General features: G+C 46.4%; 1 protein-coding gene across 1 annotated transcript in view; it reads left to right on the plus strand.

Moving 5' to 3' along the window:
* Positions 1-5930: 5930 nt before the first annotated feature.
* JAG1 (jagged canonical Notch ligand 1) overlaps positions 5931-15149 on the plus strand; it is a 35088-nt gene continuing 25869 nt past the window's right edge. Inside the window, exons 1-2 of the mRNA XM_059828478.1 lie at positions 5931-6008; positions 6946-7251. Coding sequence (XP_059684461.1) covers positions 5931-6008; positions 6946-7251 — 384 coding nt within the window. The remainder of the gene's footprint in view (positions 6009-6945; positions 7252-15149) is intronic.

Consider the following 15149-nt stretch of genomic DNA (forward strand, 5'->3'; position numbering starts at 1 on the left):
GAATCTGGATTTTGGTAATCCTAACTTCTCTAAATGCTTCTTCATGCCAAATGAAGCAACTCCCCTTATATCCCCCATGCAGGACTATGTAAACTCAAGGCCCAGAACATTAGATCAGCCATGGAATAATGGCAGGCAAGGGCAAGAAGTCATATACTGGACACCCACATTTAAATTTGATAATTGCAGCCCTTTTCTTTTTAGTCATTTCCTTAACTAAATGACACCCCTGTATTCTTCAGTCTTGCACCCTTAGGACCGTTTGTGATTGAGAACGTATTGAACACATACTATCATATGCATTTAACAATGAAGAGAGAACAATCTACATGAAAAGAAAACTTCAGACATTTTGATGCTTTCATAACAAGAAAATGAAACTTGATCTGAGCACTGACACAATAAAATTGGCTAAAAGAAGAACCCTTGCAGAAAACTGTGAGGAAAACTCTACTAGAAACTTAAAAGCACCAATTGTTTATTGGAGACAGGGCTCAGCCTAGATGTCAGTGCAGCCTTTTCTATGACTGTCGAGAATAGCTGAGGTTACTGCTTATCAAACGAAAATGTCATCTTGTCCGTGACAGACGTGCCAGCACTGCTCAGTGTCATAGTCTTTGCACCTACTGGAAGCTACTCTAGCTTGATAAGCTGTACCCCTACTCAGACCTAAAACTGTAGTCTCAGCTCTCCCCGGTTTTTAGAAAGCAGGGATTTGAGATCAAATCACTGGTGTATAGGAATCCCATCACGTGGGAGGATAACTGAAGGACAAAGCAACTGGGTTCACAGGTTAATGTGGAGGCATCTGATCCTTGAGGGGTTAACAGAGAAACAACCAGAAATCAGGTTTTATATGCATATAAATAAAGAAAACCGAAGGAGAAACAGTACTATTCTCTGGAATGGAGTAAGGTCTCAATTTTAAGCTGTAACAGAAAGCAATAATGTTATGGATTCAGTTAATTACAGCTGGATAAAACTTAAAAGCTCTACAATAGGCATATTTTTTGGCTCTACAACTTTTAACTCTTTCAGGGACTTTACTGGTTCTCACTACAGTCATTTCTGAGTACCCCACAGTCTTTATTTTTTATTGTTCTGAGAGTATCCTCTGAATTAAATTTAGTGCCTCATTTTAATTCCAGGGAACTAAGGTGTAGAAAAACTAAGGTGGGAATTTCAAAGTCACAAAACGCACATGCGCAATATACACAACCGGGCTTTGAAATTTTAATTCTCTTAACCAACATGCTTCAGGGAAAGAGGAAAGTGAGCGCTTGTAGCAGCAAATTGGATTTTGGGTCTCTGGTCACTAGAGCATCTTCTTCTCCAAAATCTTTTGTCACATTCAGAAAGCTTGCCTAGAGATACAGCTTTAAGAAATTGCCTGACTCTGAAGGACTGAAGCTTTTATGGAAGCAGGCATGGACTGCTTAGTGTTTGGTAAACTGTACTCTTTCTCCTAACCTCTGCCACTTGCTCAACTTTCTCATCAGAGGTAGTTTTCTCTCCTGATCCATTTGTGAAATAGCCTAACACAGGGTGTGGCCTCCCCACAAAACGCTTTCTAATGAGTTTCTAAACATTAAATGATTATGGAAGCGCAATTCCCATTCCACTCAGGTGATGAAAAGCTTTACAGGAGTTCAGTCTCACTTTGTAATTACAGAAATTAGCTTTCTAAGTTTAGATCACTCAACTGTGCAAATGGGTTCATCTGCTGGAATGTGTTGCTCTGAAATGTGTGTCAGCCAAGCAGCACGGCACAGTCCCTATCTCTGCCTCCGCGACACTCGCCCAAGTGGGGAGGTCAGTTCCAGTACAGCAAAAGGAAAATGAAGTGTTATGGGTGTATTATAGGAAAGGCCTTATCTGTAAGCTCACTCATCCATGATTGACTGTAGCGATACGTTCTCCTCCTTGCAATAGGGAAGCTTAACTCCTAGATATAAAGGATTATCCAAGTGGATGAAATTTTCACTCTCTCACTCATTTGGTCCTGAATTATATCTAAAACTGCAGCAAATGAATTTTAGAGGGTGGCTAATTTAGAGAAGCAAACCTACTTTTATAAAAGCCTACGGAGAAACAAAGGGCTCCTCTAGCCTCCTCATTTGCTGTGAAATGAGGTCATCAAGCTTTATGAATTCTTTATGACTACAGATTCCACATTTCAACCGATCCTCTTCTGGTAGCCCTTTCTACTGGTTTATTGAAGGCCGATGCAGGATCAGGCCCCCACGATTATGCAACCATCTTGATCTGCATTACAGTGGTAAACAAAAGTTTAGTCACTGACTTGAAAATGAGATGGATCAGGTCCCTGAACTAAGGATTTTTCCAGGGGCGCCATTCCAAGCTTACCTTCAGGTATCACAAATCTAAGGAAATCCTGTGGGATTGTTCACAGCCGTGATTCAATGAGTCACGGAGCTTTAAAAGGAAATTACAACTTTCCTACCACAAAGAATTGACTTCAGGACACCTGACCCTCGTAAGCCAGGCACTCCCTCTAAAGGCTGTGATCCTCGTCCCACCGAAGTCCTGGGCATTCTCCCAGTGGCTTCAACAAAGCGGGACCTAAGTCTATATCGGGGAACTGATTCAGGCCCGAAGTGAAGTACTGTCTGTAACACTGGACCTTGGCACGCTAGATGTTTATAACGGCTTCTGATGTGGATGTAATCTAATTATGTCAGAATAGGAAGATTAGTAGGAAGTAACTTTACGCAATGTAAAAAGCTGAGTGCCAGACACTGAAAAGCTCTTCACCAGCCTCAAAGGAAGACGCGTCGGCTCTGCACCTCGCGAGACATGGACATACGCAAGCAGAGCATTGCAGCAGGAATTTTACATGCACCAGTCTGGGGCTACTCAAAGCAACTACAATTCAGGCCCCCTGTCCACAGGCAGCAATTTGTACATTGCTGCATATGCAGTGGCATCTTAAAAAGATCCTCGTGCTGTGTAATGCACCATGCGCAATTGGTTTTCAGTGCTGCTGTGCAGTGGCTACAGATCTGGCCTTGAGAGGTCAGTGAAGAAAAGCAGGAGATAGGACTTTGAGGGTGAAATTCTGGCCTTAACAGGTTAAAGACATTTTGCTGCTGAGTTCCGTGAGGTCAAGATTTCATTCGGGGCTGTGCTGGAGAGGGTTTGCAATGCACTTCTGCACATGACTCGTACTCTGCCTTGATTTACCTATCAGTAATACTTTGCATCTCAAGACACTGGGAGGCTTAGTTCATTAGTGCTTGCAAAGCATTTTAAGTTGTTGGACAAGTAATTCTGTTTAAGGGCAGCTACACTGCTGAGTCACAAGCACTGTGGGAACCAGAACTCTGGATTTCCTAAGCACTGGAGTCAAACAGGTGGAGTAACCTTTTGCAGAAAGGCCAACTCCAGACCTGCCCTAAAGGTACGGAGCATACCAGCAGGCATCAGGGTATTTAAAGGCCCAGAGGAGCACATGTGTGGCACTTGTGAATGAGTAACATTTAAACAGGCTGCGGAAGCTAACCAACACCCACTGAAAAAAATAAGACAGGCACTGGTTCTTGTATCACCAAACTGCAGCCGCTTTGTGGATAAAACACAATGAAGGTGTGCCTAAGAAAAGTGAATGACTCCAAGTAAGGAACAACTGATACTGTTAGAACTTCTGGGCTGAATGAGGCTGGAAGCAGTATTTGGCAACCAGGTACCTCACAGGCGTGCCAAAATTGCTGGTATGTAACCTAAGTTTTGAACTCACAAATAGGAAGTGATCTGCAGGAATCTGATGAAAGCACGAGCATGGGTCTACTGTTAGCGGCACAAACACCGCCGGCATCACAGCCTTAGATGCTCCGCAAGAGGATGGACCTTACCGCAGCCAAAAACAAGCATGCACTTTGCTTTTGCCATAGGAAATGGAAACAAAGGAGATAAAATTAGGTCAGAAATCTTGTTTTCCTCTATACCACCGACTCTGGTGTATAAAATCGACATTCACACATCTACTGCATTAGATCAATGTGGAATAGGAGATAGGGGCATAAGAATAGCTGTTCTGGGTCAGACCAAACGTCATGTAGGCCAGGTTCCTGTCTCCAGCACCTCAGGAAGAAAGGGACAGCGATGCAGCGACAGTTCCCAGCACACTCGCCCAACTTCTAGATCAGCGGCTCAGGGACTTCCCAAAGCAGAGACAAAGTTAGGGGTGGGGGTTTTTCTGTTTGTTTGTTCAATGCCCTTTGATGTGTGGCTCTTCCTCTGGGAGCTAGCCTGAACGTTTTTTGCTACTGTGCAAACTGTTGGGCTTCTCAGTGTCCTGTGGCAAGGAGTCCCACCTGGCTATGTGCCTCCGGACCCTGCTCCTGAAAGGATGTGGCTGACAAACCCCAGCACGCACTTGGAAGCTGGGCAGCCGGGACGTGCACCTCCAGCGCCGGGAGCAGGCAAGCCTGACGGAGCCTCTGCACTCAGCCAGTGCTGTCTTCCCCGGACTCATCAGCCTGGAGCTGTAGCGGAGGGATGTGCCCCGCTTCCAGCTCTTTCCCTCCCAAACCATGGGAGATCCTTGGCGGTGCGGCCTCGTGTTACGGAGGGGACAACGAGTCCCACGGGGGCGACTGCCACCTCCGCTTCCCTCAGGAGAGCCGCTGGCCAGGGCAGCGGCCACTACCTCAGAGGCCGGGCCGCCCGTCCCTCCTTTCTCCTCGGGGGGCGAAAACCCGCTCGCGGGGAGCGCCCTCACCTCAGCGGCTCCGCTGCCCCCTCAGCGGTCCCGCCGCGCGCGCGCGCCCCCCGCCCTGTAACGGCTGCGCTGCCTCAGGTAACGCGAGGCGGGAAGGCGGGCGGCTGCCGCCGGCCGAAGGCAGGGGAGGTTTTCACTGCAAAAGCGACCCCAAAGGCTTCATTTTTCCTTCAGCCAGCACCGAGGCGGCGAGGAGGAAAGGGCTACGGCTCCCGCTGCGCGCCCGGGCAGGGAGGGCTCACACGTCCCCTCAGCGAGCGGCGGGCGGGAAAAGCCCTCTCCTCCGCGCGGCGCTGCCTCAGCCGCGGGCGCCGCCGAGGCAAGGCGCCCGCCGTTCCCGGGCCGCCTCAGCGAGGCCGCGGCGGGCTGCTGCTCCAGCTAGCCCGGGAGGCACCTGCGGAGCGGGGCTTCCCGAGGGAGGCGGGGCGGCGCAGCGGGCTGCGACCCTCGGGGCGGCCTGGGGCCGGGGTCCGCCACCTCCCTCGGGAGGAGCAGCCGCCGCCCGCGGCTCGCTCCCGCCCGCGGCCAGCCGGCCAGCCCTCCTCTCTGCACTCTCTTCTCCGCCTCCTCCTCTCCTGCCGGTACCTGCCTTCCCCCGCTCCTGCCATTCCCCTCCTTCCCCCCTCCTTCCCCCCTCATGCATATGGATGCACGCATGCGCGGGCGGGCGGCCTCCCCGCCTGCCGCCGTGGGCTAGATGAAGCCGAGCGGCGGCGGGGCTCCCAGACGGGCGGCCGGCTCCCGGGCGGTGTGTGTGCTGCATGTGCGTGTGTGTGTGCGTGCGTGCGTGTCTCGGGGGGGCGGGGGGCTCGCCGCGCCTCCACCGCGCGGTGGCCGGCGACCTGAAAGAAATAAAAGGATCGGGATAATAATCGCAGTAATAAAAAAAAAAGAGAGAGGGAGAAAAGAAAAGGGAAAGAAAAGCGGGAGGCGAGAGAATAAAAGGAGGCTGGGCTGCTTTGCATTGAAGACCGGGGCGCTATTGAAAGCGCTTGAAAAGCGGCGTTGTTCGGCGCGGGTGCGCGCCGCGGCCGGCGCGGTATATTAGAGCGGGGCGGCGGCAGCGGCGGGCAGCAGCGGCGGCGCCACCTCCTCCCCTCCTGGCCCTCCCCGTCCCGTCCCGGAGCGAGCGGCGGCGGCCTGCAGGCAGGCAGGCAGGCAGGCGGGCGGGCAGCGCGGCGGCGGCGGCATGCGTGCGCCCCGGCGGGCAGCCGCGGCGGCGTGCTCCTTCCTCCTCCTCCTGGCCCTGCTGGGGCTGCGGGCAAAGGTACGTACCTGGGCACCGCGCGTCCTCCCGGGTCGCAGCCCCTGGCAGGAGGGGAGGGAGGGAGAGGGGGACCTTCGGCGAGCCCGAACGGGGCTCCCGAGTCCGCCGCGCGGAGCGGATTGCAGGAGTTTTGCCGCTTTTCCGCGAAGTGCGGCTCCCGCGGTGATTGCGGTAGATGGCTTTTAAAACACCCCAACCTTCAGTGGTGCACAGGGCGCTGCTGCAGAGCTCCTCCGCCGAGAGTGGAGTTACTGCTGCTAACTTGTCTGCGGAGATGGCAAACGCAGAAGTTCTCCCTGCAGCAAGGCTTAATTCCCTGGGAATAAAAAAGGCAGTTACTGCAAACCGCTTTGCTTCGAAATTACTTTTTTTCTCTTTTTTTTCCCTTCACCCCCCCCCCCTTTTTTTTTCAAACCAGGGCTAATTGCAGTACTCTTGGGGTGACTAATGAGCAAGGTCTGAATCTCAGCTGGGCAGCCTTGAGCGGGGAGGCTATTTTCCCGTCTCAGCTGTGCCTCGGAGAAGGCAGAGGAGTTGCATTTCCAGGGTGCTTTAGCTACATCGTTGTGTTGGGATTGCTCTGGCGTATGCACTCTTGGTTTGGTTTAGTTTTATTTTGTAACGATTTAGAAGCCTTCCTCACAGACACTGTTTTTTGGAGTTGGCACTTAAGGTTCTTTTTTAGCATTAATGGCATTATTTGGTTGGGATGATTTATGAGGCTTTCTCGTGAATGCCTGATAGGGAAAAGCTTGGAGTGGTTGCTTTTTTTTTTAATGTTATGTGTGTGCTTCTTGAAAGTACACTTAAAATGACTTTCTCCTGTCTGCAGAGTTGTAGATTGCGTTTGGGGAAAAAAGTGAGGTAACTGTCTGTTTTTTGTTTCTTGTTTTTTTGTTTTTTGTTTTCTCCTCCGGTTCTTTCTTGGGATGAACAGGTGACTTTAGCATCGGGACAGTTCGAGTTGGAGATCTTATCCATGCAAAATGTGAATGGTGAACTGCAAAATGGAAATTGCTGTGATGGCACCCGAAACCCAGGAGATAGAAAATGCACCAGAGACGAGTGTGATACCTATTTTAAAGTTTGCCTGAAGGAGTATCAATCGCGGGTCACTGCTGGCGGTCCTTGCAGCTTTGGATCCAAATCCACTCCCGTCATCGGAGGAAATACCTTCAATTTAAAGTACAACCGGAATAATGAAAAGAACCGGATTGTTATCCCTTTCAGCTTCGCCTGGCCGGTAAGTTGTGTGGCCTGCTCTGGCTCTGCTTCTGTTGGATGGTGCTGTTTGAGATGGCCATAGTGAGCAGAGCTCTTAACTTCTTGCGCAGGGAGAGAGGGACCAAGATTGGGGAGGGAGCAGGCATCTTGGCAGGAGTGTCAGGAATCCGCAGAACAGAAATGAGTAAAATGTGGTGGTGTTTTTGTTTTTGTTCCCTGGGGCTCACAATGCACAGCCTGTTAAATTTGAAAGTCAGATGTGCAGTGAGGGGGATCTAAATGGGTCAGGGAAGCAAACCCAGTATCTCTGCACTTTACAGCATGAATAAGTCTCTTGAGACTTAGAAGGTCAGAAGTTCATTTTTTTTTTTTTTTTTTTTTTCCTAACCAGTGAAGTCTTGGGCTTAAGCCAGAAGAGCAGTGGGTTAGGGGCTGTAGAGGGATCCCGTGTGAAAAGTGTGTGTCATAGCTGGCCTCCTTCCCTGGAGCGTGTTTGAGAAGGCTTCCTGCTTCTCCCAAGGGGAAATCTCGCTGCACTGCTTGGTGTTGATGGGAGCTGCTGTTGCTGCTCTTGGTGAACTAGTTGCCAGCTTCCCTGGGAAGCTTGCTATGTTTTGAGGTACTTGCGGACGCTAGAAGCTAAAGACTGAGAAAAGCCTGGCCGTAGCTTTTGGTTCATTTCGCCCACTCTTCCCCACAGCACACCTTTTCCTGGCTGCTTGCCTCTGTGGTCCGTAGATTCCAATTTCCCTCTAGTTGTGTGCAAAACTCGATGGCTCAAGGAGGTGGGGCTCTTTGCCAGGCACTTTCCCAGCGTTGTCCATTCTAGCAGAAACTGCTCAGCCTTTGAGAGCAGTGAGATGGAGGACGGGTGACCCCTTCGTTAGCTGAAGCCTGCTTTGTTGTTGGCCATGTAAAGAACACTCGCTTAGACTGCAGTGCTGCTTGTTTCTTCTGGGGTGCTCAAGAGGGTTGAAGCTTTGATGTGGTCAGCTCTGCAGAGGAGTCCTTTACTCACTGCATAGAAACTGAGGACCATCTTTCCAAAACGGCCATCGCCCACTACAGACCCACAGATGCTGGCTCCAGGGCCATAGGGTTTCTGGACATAGAAGGCTGCCATGGCCTTGGATGGCAGGAGGTGCATTGTTTTGTGCCCAGCACTGCTGCGTGCAGGCAAGCAAAACTGAGGATGACTGATCTGGGGGGCTCTTATGCACATGCAGCAGGCTGTCTTTTGAGGTGGCTGTCTGGGATGCAATGGTATGAAAGCTGAAAATTCCAGTATTTATGCTTCTAAAACTTATATTTAGAGATCACCTAGGCAACAAAACTGTTTTTCCCCCCCTCCCCTTCTCCAAAGGTGCTGAGCAGACAATTTCCCACCAACTGCCTTGGGATATGTTGATGCTCAGCAGTTTTGAAAATCCAGTCATCCTAACCTAGATGCCTAAGGTCATTTTTGTGAGGGGAGGAGGGCTCTTACGTGCACGCAGGGGAGGGGTGAATCTTGTTTCCTATTCTCTGTAACTATCACCACTGGCGCGGTGGAAGCATGCATAGATTTTCCGCTCCCTCCAAAGCTTGGCCCTTCCTAGTCAGATAAGGACTGGTTGCTGGGAGAGCCTGGACTTTCTTGGGGGGAAAGCCTGCCCCAAAAGCGTTCTTTTTCCAGTTGTAGTGTAGACACCCACTTCATAGTCCTACGGCCCAAGTGCTGCAGGCAGCCATGTGTTCTTGAAATGTCCTGTGCTGCCTCCTACCTGCCTCCTCTGTCAGTTGTGACTTCTGGAGTATTGAGTGCTGGAGAGGCACAAGGGTGAAATCAAGTCCGCGTTTTTAAGGAGATAGTATTACAAAGTACAATAGCAGAGTTAACAAAAGTATTTTCTGTTGGAAGTACAAGTCCTTCCTTTCTTTCTCTTTTCTTTCGCTTTCTTTCTAACATGAAATGAGATAAAACTGTTATCAAATATGCCATCAAAGGGATAAAGGGCTTTGTAAAAATCTGAGGTATTTGAAGGTCTGCCAATGGCTGCAGTGCTTGTGTTGCAGATTTTGCCTTTTTTCAGAAAAGTCAGGTTCATCAAGGATTTTATTTTTTAACAAGCCCCCTACCCTGTTCCCAGTAATTAGAGTGCCTTGAATCTGAAGATCTGTGTATGTATATAAAAATGATGTGAAAACCAAACATGTTCCTTCTAATAACCCCTCTCTTCATAGAGCTGGGAAGGGAAATCTGTGCGTAGAGGGTGGGTTTGGGGGGTGGGGACCTTGGGAGAAGTTTCTTAAGTTTGCCTGCATTTTAGTAAAAGAAATGCTTCTATTGTCCTGCTGAATCTAATTGAGCACTGGAATCCTAGACCAGCAGCAGCAAAACTCCAGTGCAGCCTTTGAAATGTGTAAAACTCGACAACTTCAGACACTCTGGTTCCTAAGACTGGAATTTTTGGAATAAACTCTTGCATGTTCCCCATGCAGAAATGGACTTTTTGAGATTGTGGTGATAGTCTGTTTGCAATTATCAAGCCTGCCTCCCAGCTTTAACTTCCATAGGACACAGCTTTTATGCTAGCCATTGTGACTTTCAAATGGCATTTGAACAAAAGAATATCTAATGTGGCAAAGCTCTTATTTGTACTAAAATTGTGTACACAAATCATGTCAGGCATTTTGAAAGCTCTACAGTAAAGTAGTAAACTTAGTCAACTCAAATCTGATGCTGAAATTTCAGAACTTAAAAAAATTTCTTTAGATGGGTGAATACTGTTGACTTTAGTAAAAGCTTGAGACTAGCATTGCATTTACCAATGTGGCTAATCGTGAGAGTTGTCTTTGAATGCATCCAATTGGAAAATTACAGTAAAGGTGATAGGAGCTAGACTGAAATGTTAATCATATTGCACTTGAAAATTCATGCTCATCTCTGAATATGTATTGTTTGTGTTCTGCTGTCTGAGGGAGGCTTTTCTTGGATGTTCTGGCTTGAGTCAGTAACATTAAGAAGTCTTGTTGCCTTGATGACTTAAAAATTTTTTTTAAAAAAAAAAAAAAATCTCTTCCCATGTCAAGCTGCCCCCTTACGCCATTTGTGAAAAATAGTTCTATTGCATTAGGGGTCTTTATTTACCATGCAAGAGAGGAAGAAAAGAGAATGTATTGTTAGATTTGGCTTGTAGTTGTAATGTAGATTTGAAGTGTCGGAGTCTTTATTAATAAAACTTCTGCGCTTTGCTCTTGTCAGTTTTGATATGTACCTCTGTGAGTAATGGGTGTGGAGATGGTGGCCATAAATTAATTTAAGTGATGGGAGGTTTGAGGAAGTTGCTAGGAAACAGGGCAGCAGACCAGCATAAAGGAACGAGAGTGCATCAGAAAGCTGCCCCTGCAGTAGCTAGCAATTCTTCAGTAAATTGAAACAATAATAATGATGATGATGATGATTTAAAAAAAAAAAATGCATGTAGTCTTGCTTCTTGCATTCATTTTGAGACTAGTGACTTTCTTGACAGGCAAACTTGGCTTAGGAAGCTGTATGGGAATTCTTTTGTTCCCTACTTTTCTATGTTCCACTTGTCAAAGTCTGTCTCAACAAGTTTTGTTTCATGGTAGACACATGCTCTTCTCCGACATAAATCAAATCTCTTGCCTTTCTTAAAGAATCCAAAGTGTGATGTGTGCTATACCTTAAGGGAGCTGTGCATGAAATAACTAAGCAAAGCTTAGCACTAAACTTTACTTTTATGTAAAGAAAGATCTTTTGGGGGTTTGGCGAGACTGTGAGTAAGAAGGAGGTCAAACTTGGCAATTCCTTTGGTATGCATAGCTCCAATTTCAAATGGCTTGTTTATCCTGAAATTATGATCCTTGTAATTATTTAATATTGGGGCCAATTGCACCAACACACCAGGAAACTACTGAGGTGGAAAAAAACCCTCCAGCGTCTAAATGACTTTAGCATAAAATACAATTAAAAAGAGTTTTGAACATCTTATTTCAACCTTACTCTGAAAAATAAAATAGTCAGCCTTTCCCCTTTTTAATGACAAATCTTACTGCTACTGAAGACGTAAAATATGTTTTCTGGGTAGGCATTGTTTTTTCTGGCTAGAAAGATATAATGAAAAAGCCTTAGTGTTTTTTAAGCTTTGTGAACTTTTTCCCCCTTGTCTTGACACAAGAGGCTTCCAAAATACTAATCTGCAGCTGATACTAAAGTAACAGCAGTTTGAATCTGAGAGAAAAATATCACTTCATTCAACTGGGTTTTTTTGGTTTTGTTTTTTTTTTAAAAAAAAACGCATAGGTCATAGTCATAAAACTAAAGCTTGATTTTTGTGTTTTCCCTCCCTCTAGTTAACTTTTTGAAAACTTGTAGAAGCAAATGCTAGATATTATTCAAGCTTTTCTTAAAGAATACCTGATAAGTCACCTTGGAGCATGGGCAGATCAGAAGAAATTTTTATAATAATAAAATGCATATTAATCAAATCCACAGTGTCCTTTATTGTTAACTAATAATTTAAGAATAAATCTTCAGCACTCAAAGGGCAATGTGTTGCCTAGGATTACTATCCAAAACGGAGCTGAGAGTATTAAGTGACATCTGAAGCGTAATTAGCATCCACAAGGCTGTTTGTTCCCAGGACTGCAGAGAAGTGATGCGTTCATTCAGAGGTTTTGGACTTCTTACATGTTCTAAAGAGTTGTTTATGTTCCAGTCAGTTCAGAACTTCATCTTCCTGGTAAATCCATTTGACTATATTACCATAATATGTCTAAAAATAAATCCTTATCCTGCCTGCTCCTAGAATTTTTGTTCTTGTTATAATAAAGGCCTACTCCAGTTTAACTTCAGTGGCAGCTGGATTGGGCCTGGTGTTGAAGCTTATTCCTAAACTTTCTCAGACTACATACATCCAGCACTGTCAGCTTGTTTATGCAGCTGGAAGTCTGCATGTCTGAAAATGAATTGCGTAAAATTGATGCTTTATGCTTAAAATTCTACTTAAGGAAACTTACCGCTTCATTGCAGACTGAAGGCTGGAATAGAAGTAAACGAGCTCTGATGCTGGTAAAGTTGGGCCTTAGCTAATTAAGTGAGATGGTGTGCCATACAAGAGGCTTGCACTCTCATACATCACACTTATTCCAACTTCAGTTCTCAAGTCTGATGTTCTGCAGTACATGCAAAAACCTTAAGCTACAGTTCTTAAAAGTATTTCTGTGTAGATAATACTAACGACAAGATTGGTTTTGAAAATTCAAACTAAACTTGACTTTGCGTTTCTGCTGATGGATAGAAGTTTTATACATTAATTGACGCGATTCTAATAATTTTAGCTGGTAACCCATGTGCCTTAACATGGGGAAAGATGTCAAAACTAGAAGCTGTTGCGTTCATTTCTTGGTAGTCTGTGGAGCTCACGGTACTGTGGTCATTATTCTGCAGCACAAATTACATTCATTATTCTTGTAGTATTCAGAAGAAACTGTAAAATGTGGATAGAAGTGGTTAAAGTGGTTTGTAAATAGTCAAACATCCAGAGTTCTTTACCAGCTCAACCCAGTTCTTATGCACTTAGGTAAATAAGTAGAAAGGCTTCTTGTTCAGGCTTGCTCTATGTGAACCTGACTGTTTTGCTTGGCTGGCTACTAGGTATTCTCTCTATTAACCTTGCCACCCTTTTGTAACTGGTGCATTTAATTATCAGTGGGATGCTTTAAACAGGTAGGGGGACTGATAAGAGCAGGTAATCTGCTTGTTGGGGAAGGTTGAAAGCAACCATTGACATCTTGGCCTACCTGCTAGTCTTCGACAAGTGGGGCTCCGTGAGAAAATAACTCCGTAACGAGATAAGGTGCTGATTAAAATGCTGTTGTTGTATGAAGCACCCTGGTAGCTGAGATCACTTAAAATCATTAGTTTACAAAGAAAAAAAAAAGGGGGGGGGGAAGAGATGCTATACTACTTTCTTTCTTTTTTTTTTTTTTTTCTAAAGGAGGGGAGGAGGGAGGACCCCAAGTCTCCCCGCTCTATCCCAGTACATTGTTCGGTTAATGCATGCTAGGTTTGTGATTGGAATACATTGTAGTCCGGCCACCCAGACAGAGGCATTGACTGCTAATATTAACCAAGAACAATAGTGTGGCCATACTGACTGCAGTGAGGATTACAGAACATAATGGGGCCTATCCAAAAATAATGCTAATACAGGACAAGCAACAGGAAGCAGCAGTAGACTCAGCATAGCTCGGCTCCCAGACAAACCATGGACTTACTTCACACAATGGCAACTTCAGCACATTATGTATTCACAGGATTCTCATTATTCCAGCAGGCTTGCCAGATCAGAGATCAGCCTGGTTTACTGGATGCTTAAGCGTATGCATAGTTTGGATAGCGGTACTTTTGTGTCCTTCATCATTTGGCAGGAGGGTGGCAGTTGCATCGCGGAGAAGGTCTTGACTTCGGTTACTGGCTTGGCTTGTGCCAAGGCACAATGCGGGAGAAAGTGTCTCCTGGAAGCTGCTAATATAGTTAAATTTGTTTTCATGTCTTCTCCTTCATGTGGCAATGAAGTGTTTACCAGCACTAACAGAAATGAAGAAACTACTCGAAATGAAGACTAAAGGAACAGTGTGCTCTGTTTTCATGTGGGCATATTCTGATGAGGCTCTTGGCTGGGCTGCCTGCTTGAGGTTCAGCCTAGCTCTTGGCCATGGACTCTGAGGTGCGAGATCGTTACAGCTTAGACTCTGTTCATATATGCAGGTTTGAGAGAGTAACAGCTTTAGAGGGTGTTGCTTTATCCTTAGGTAGGCTGGCCCAAAGAAGAACTTCTTGATAATGTTGCTTTCAGCAAAGGGTTAAGAAGCTTAGGTTGTTTCCCTTCTTTTCCCACATATGGCCATACCTCCTCTAGACGAGGAGCCAGTTGTCTTCAACTCCTTTGAAGGAATAGTCTGTTGTCAAAGTTGACTGGCTGACCATGGCGTGACGTTGTGACATATCTGTATAGCATCATCGTGACTTGTCACGTGGCAACAGGGGTACCCAAGTGAGAGTCCTGCTGACATTTAGCGGAAATGGTCTTGTGACTAGCCTTAACTCTGCTCAGAGATGCCCTACTCCCTGGACCCTTGGGCACTTTGAAATACGCCTCAGTTTCCCTCTTCCCTATCTCACCCACTTCCAGCTGAAGGGAGGAGGGATTGCGGAGCTCTTGGCAATTTGCTGTGGCCCGCTATGACAGCGTGCTGGTCTCCTAGTCTTCTTCTCCATAACGTAGGCAGGGTGTGAGCACTGTTCTCAAATGGGTCTTCACAGCTGTGCATAGCTAGCAGAGCACATTGCTGGGCTTAACCTGCTCTCCTTGTTTGGTAGAGGAGGAGCAGGCGCAGCATTCAGAATGCAAACTTCCCACTGCATTTGTCTAGTCATGGTTTCACATGCTCAGCAAAGTTCTTGCATGGTTTAACCACAAGGATAGGAGGGAAAGAAGTTTGACTAGTTGCAACCTCTTTCAAAAAGGAGGCAGTCCTTTCACTAATGAGCCTGGTGTTTTAATTTTGCTCTGTCCCACTGATTCGCAGAGTGCCTTTAGAAGCCAAAGTACAAAACCACCTCTTTTGGGTGGATGTCTGGATGAAGGGAGGGAAGAAGGTAATCAAGCTGAGAGCTTTAAACACCTTCTGCTTACCTGGAGCTGCTAGCATTTAATTTAAATAACCAGAAAAGAGGTTGCATTGCCCTTTCAGGCCCTTAAAACGTACAGTTCCTGATGGATTTCAGGGTCTTCAAAGTCTTTCTTGAGTTGTATTATCAATGCATCAAGACTAAATTGCGGTGTCTTGTCATTGAGGAAAATAGCCCTTGCACAGTGGTGCTTTCTTTGTTTTTTGGAGTGTGAACTT

Source organism: Gavia stellata, chromosome 23, assembly GCF_030936135.1.
Source record: "Gavia stellata isolate bGavSte3 chromosome 23, bGavSte3.hap2, whole genome shotgun sequence".
Lineage (NCBI taxonomy): Eukaryota > Metazoa > Chordata > Aves > Gaviiformes > Gaviidae > Gavia > Gavia stellata.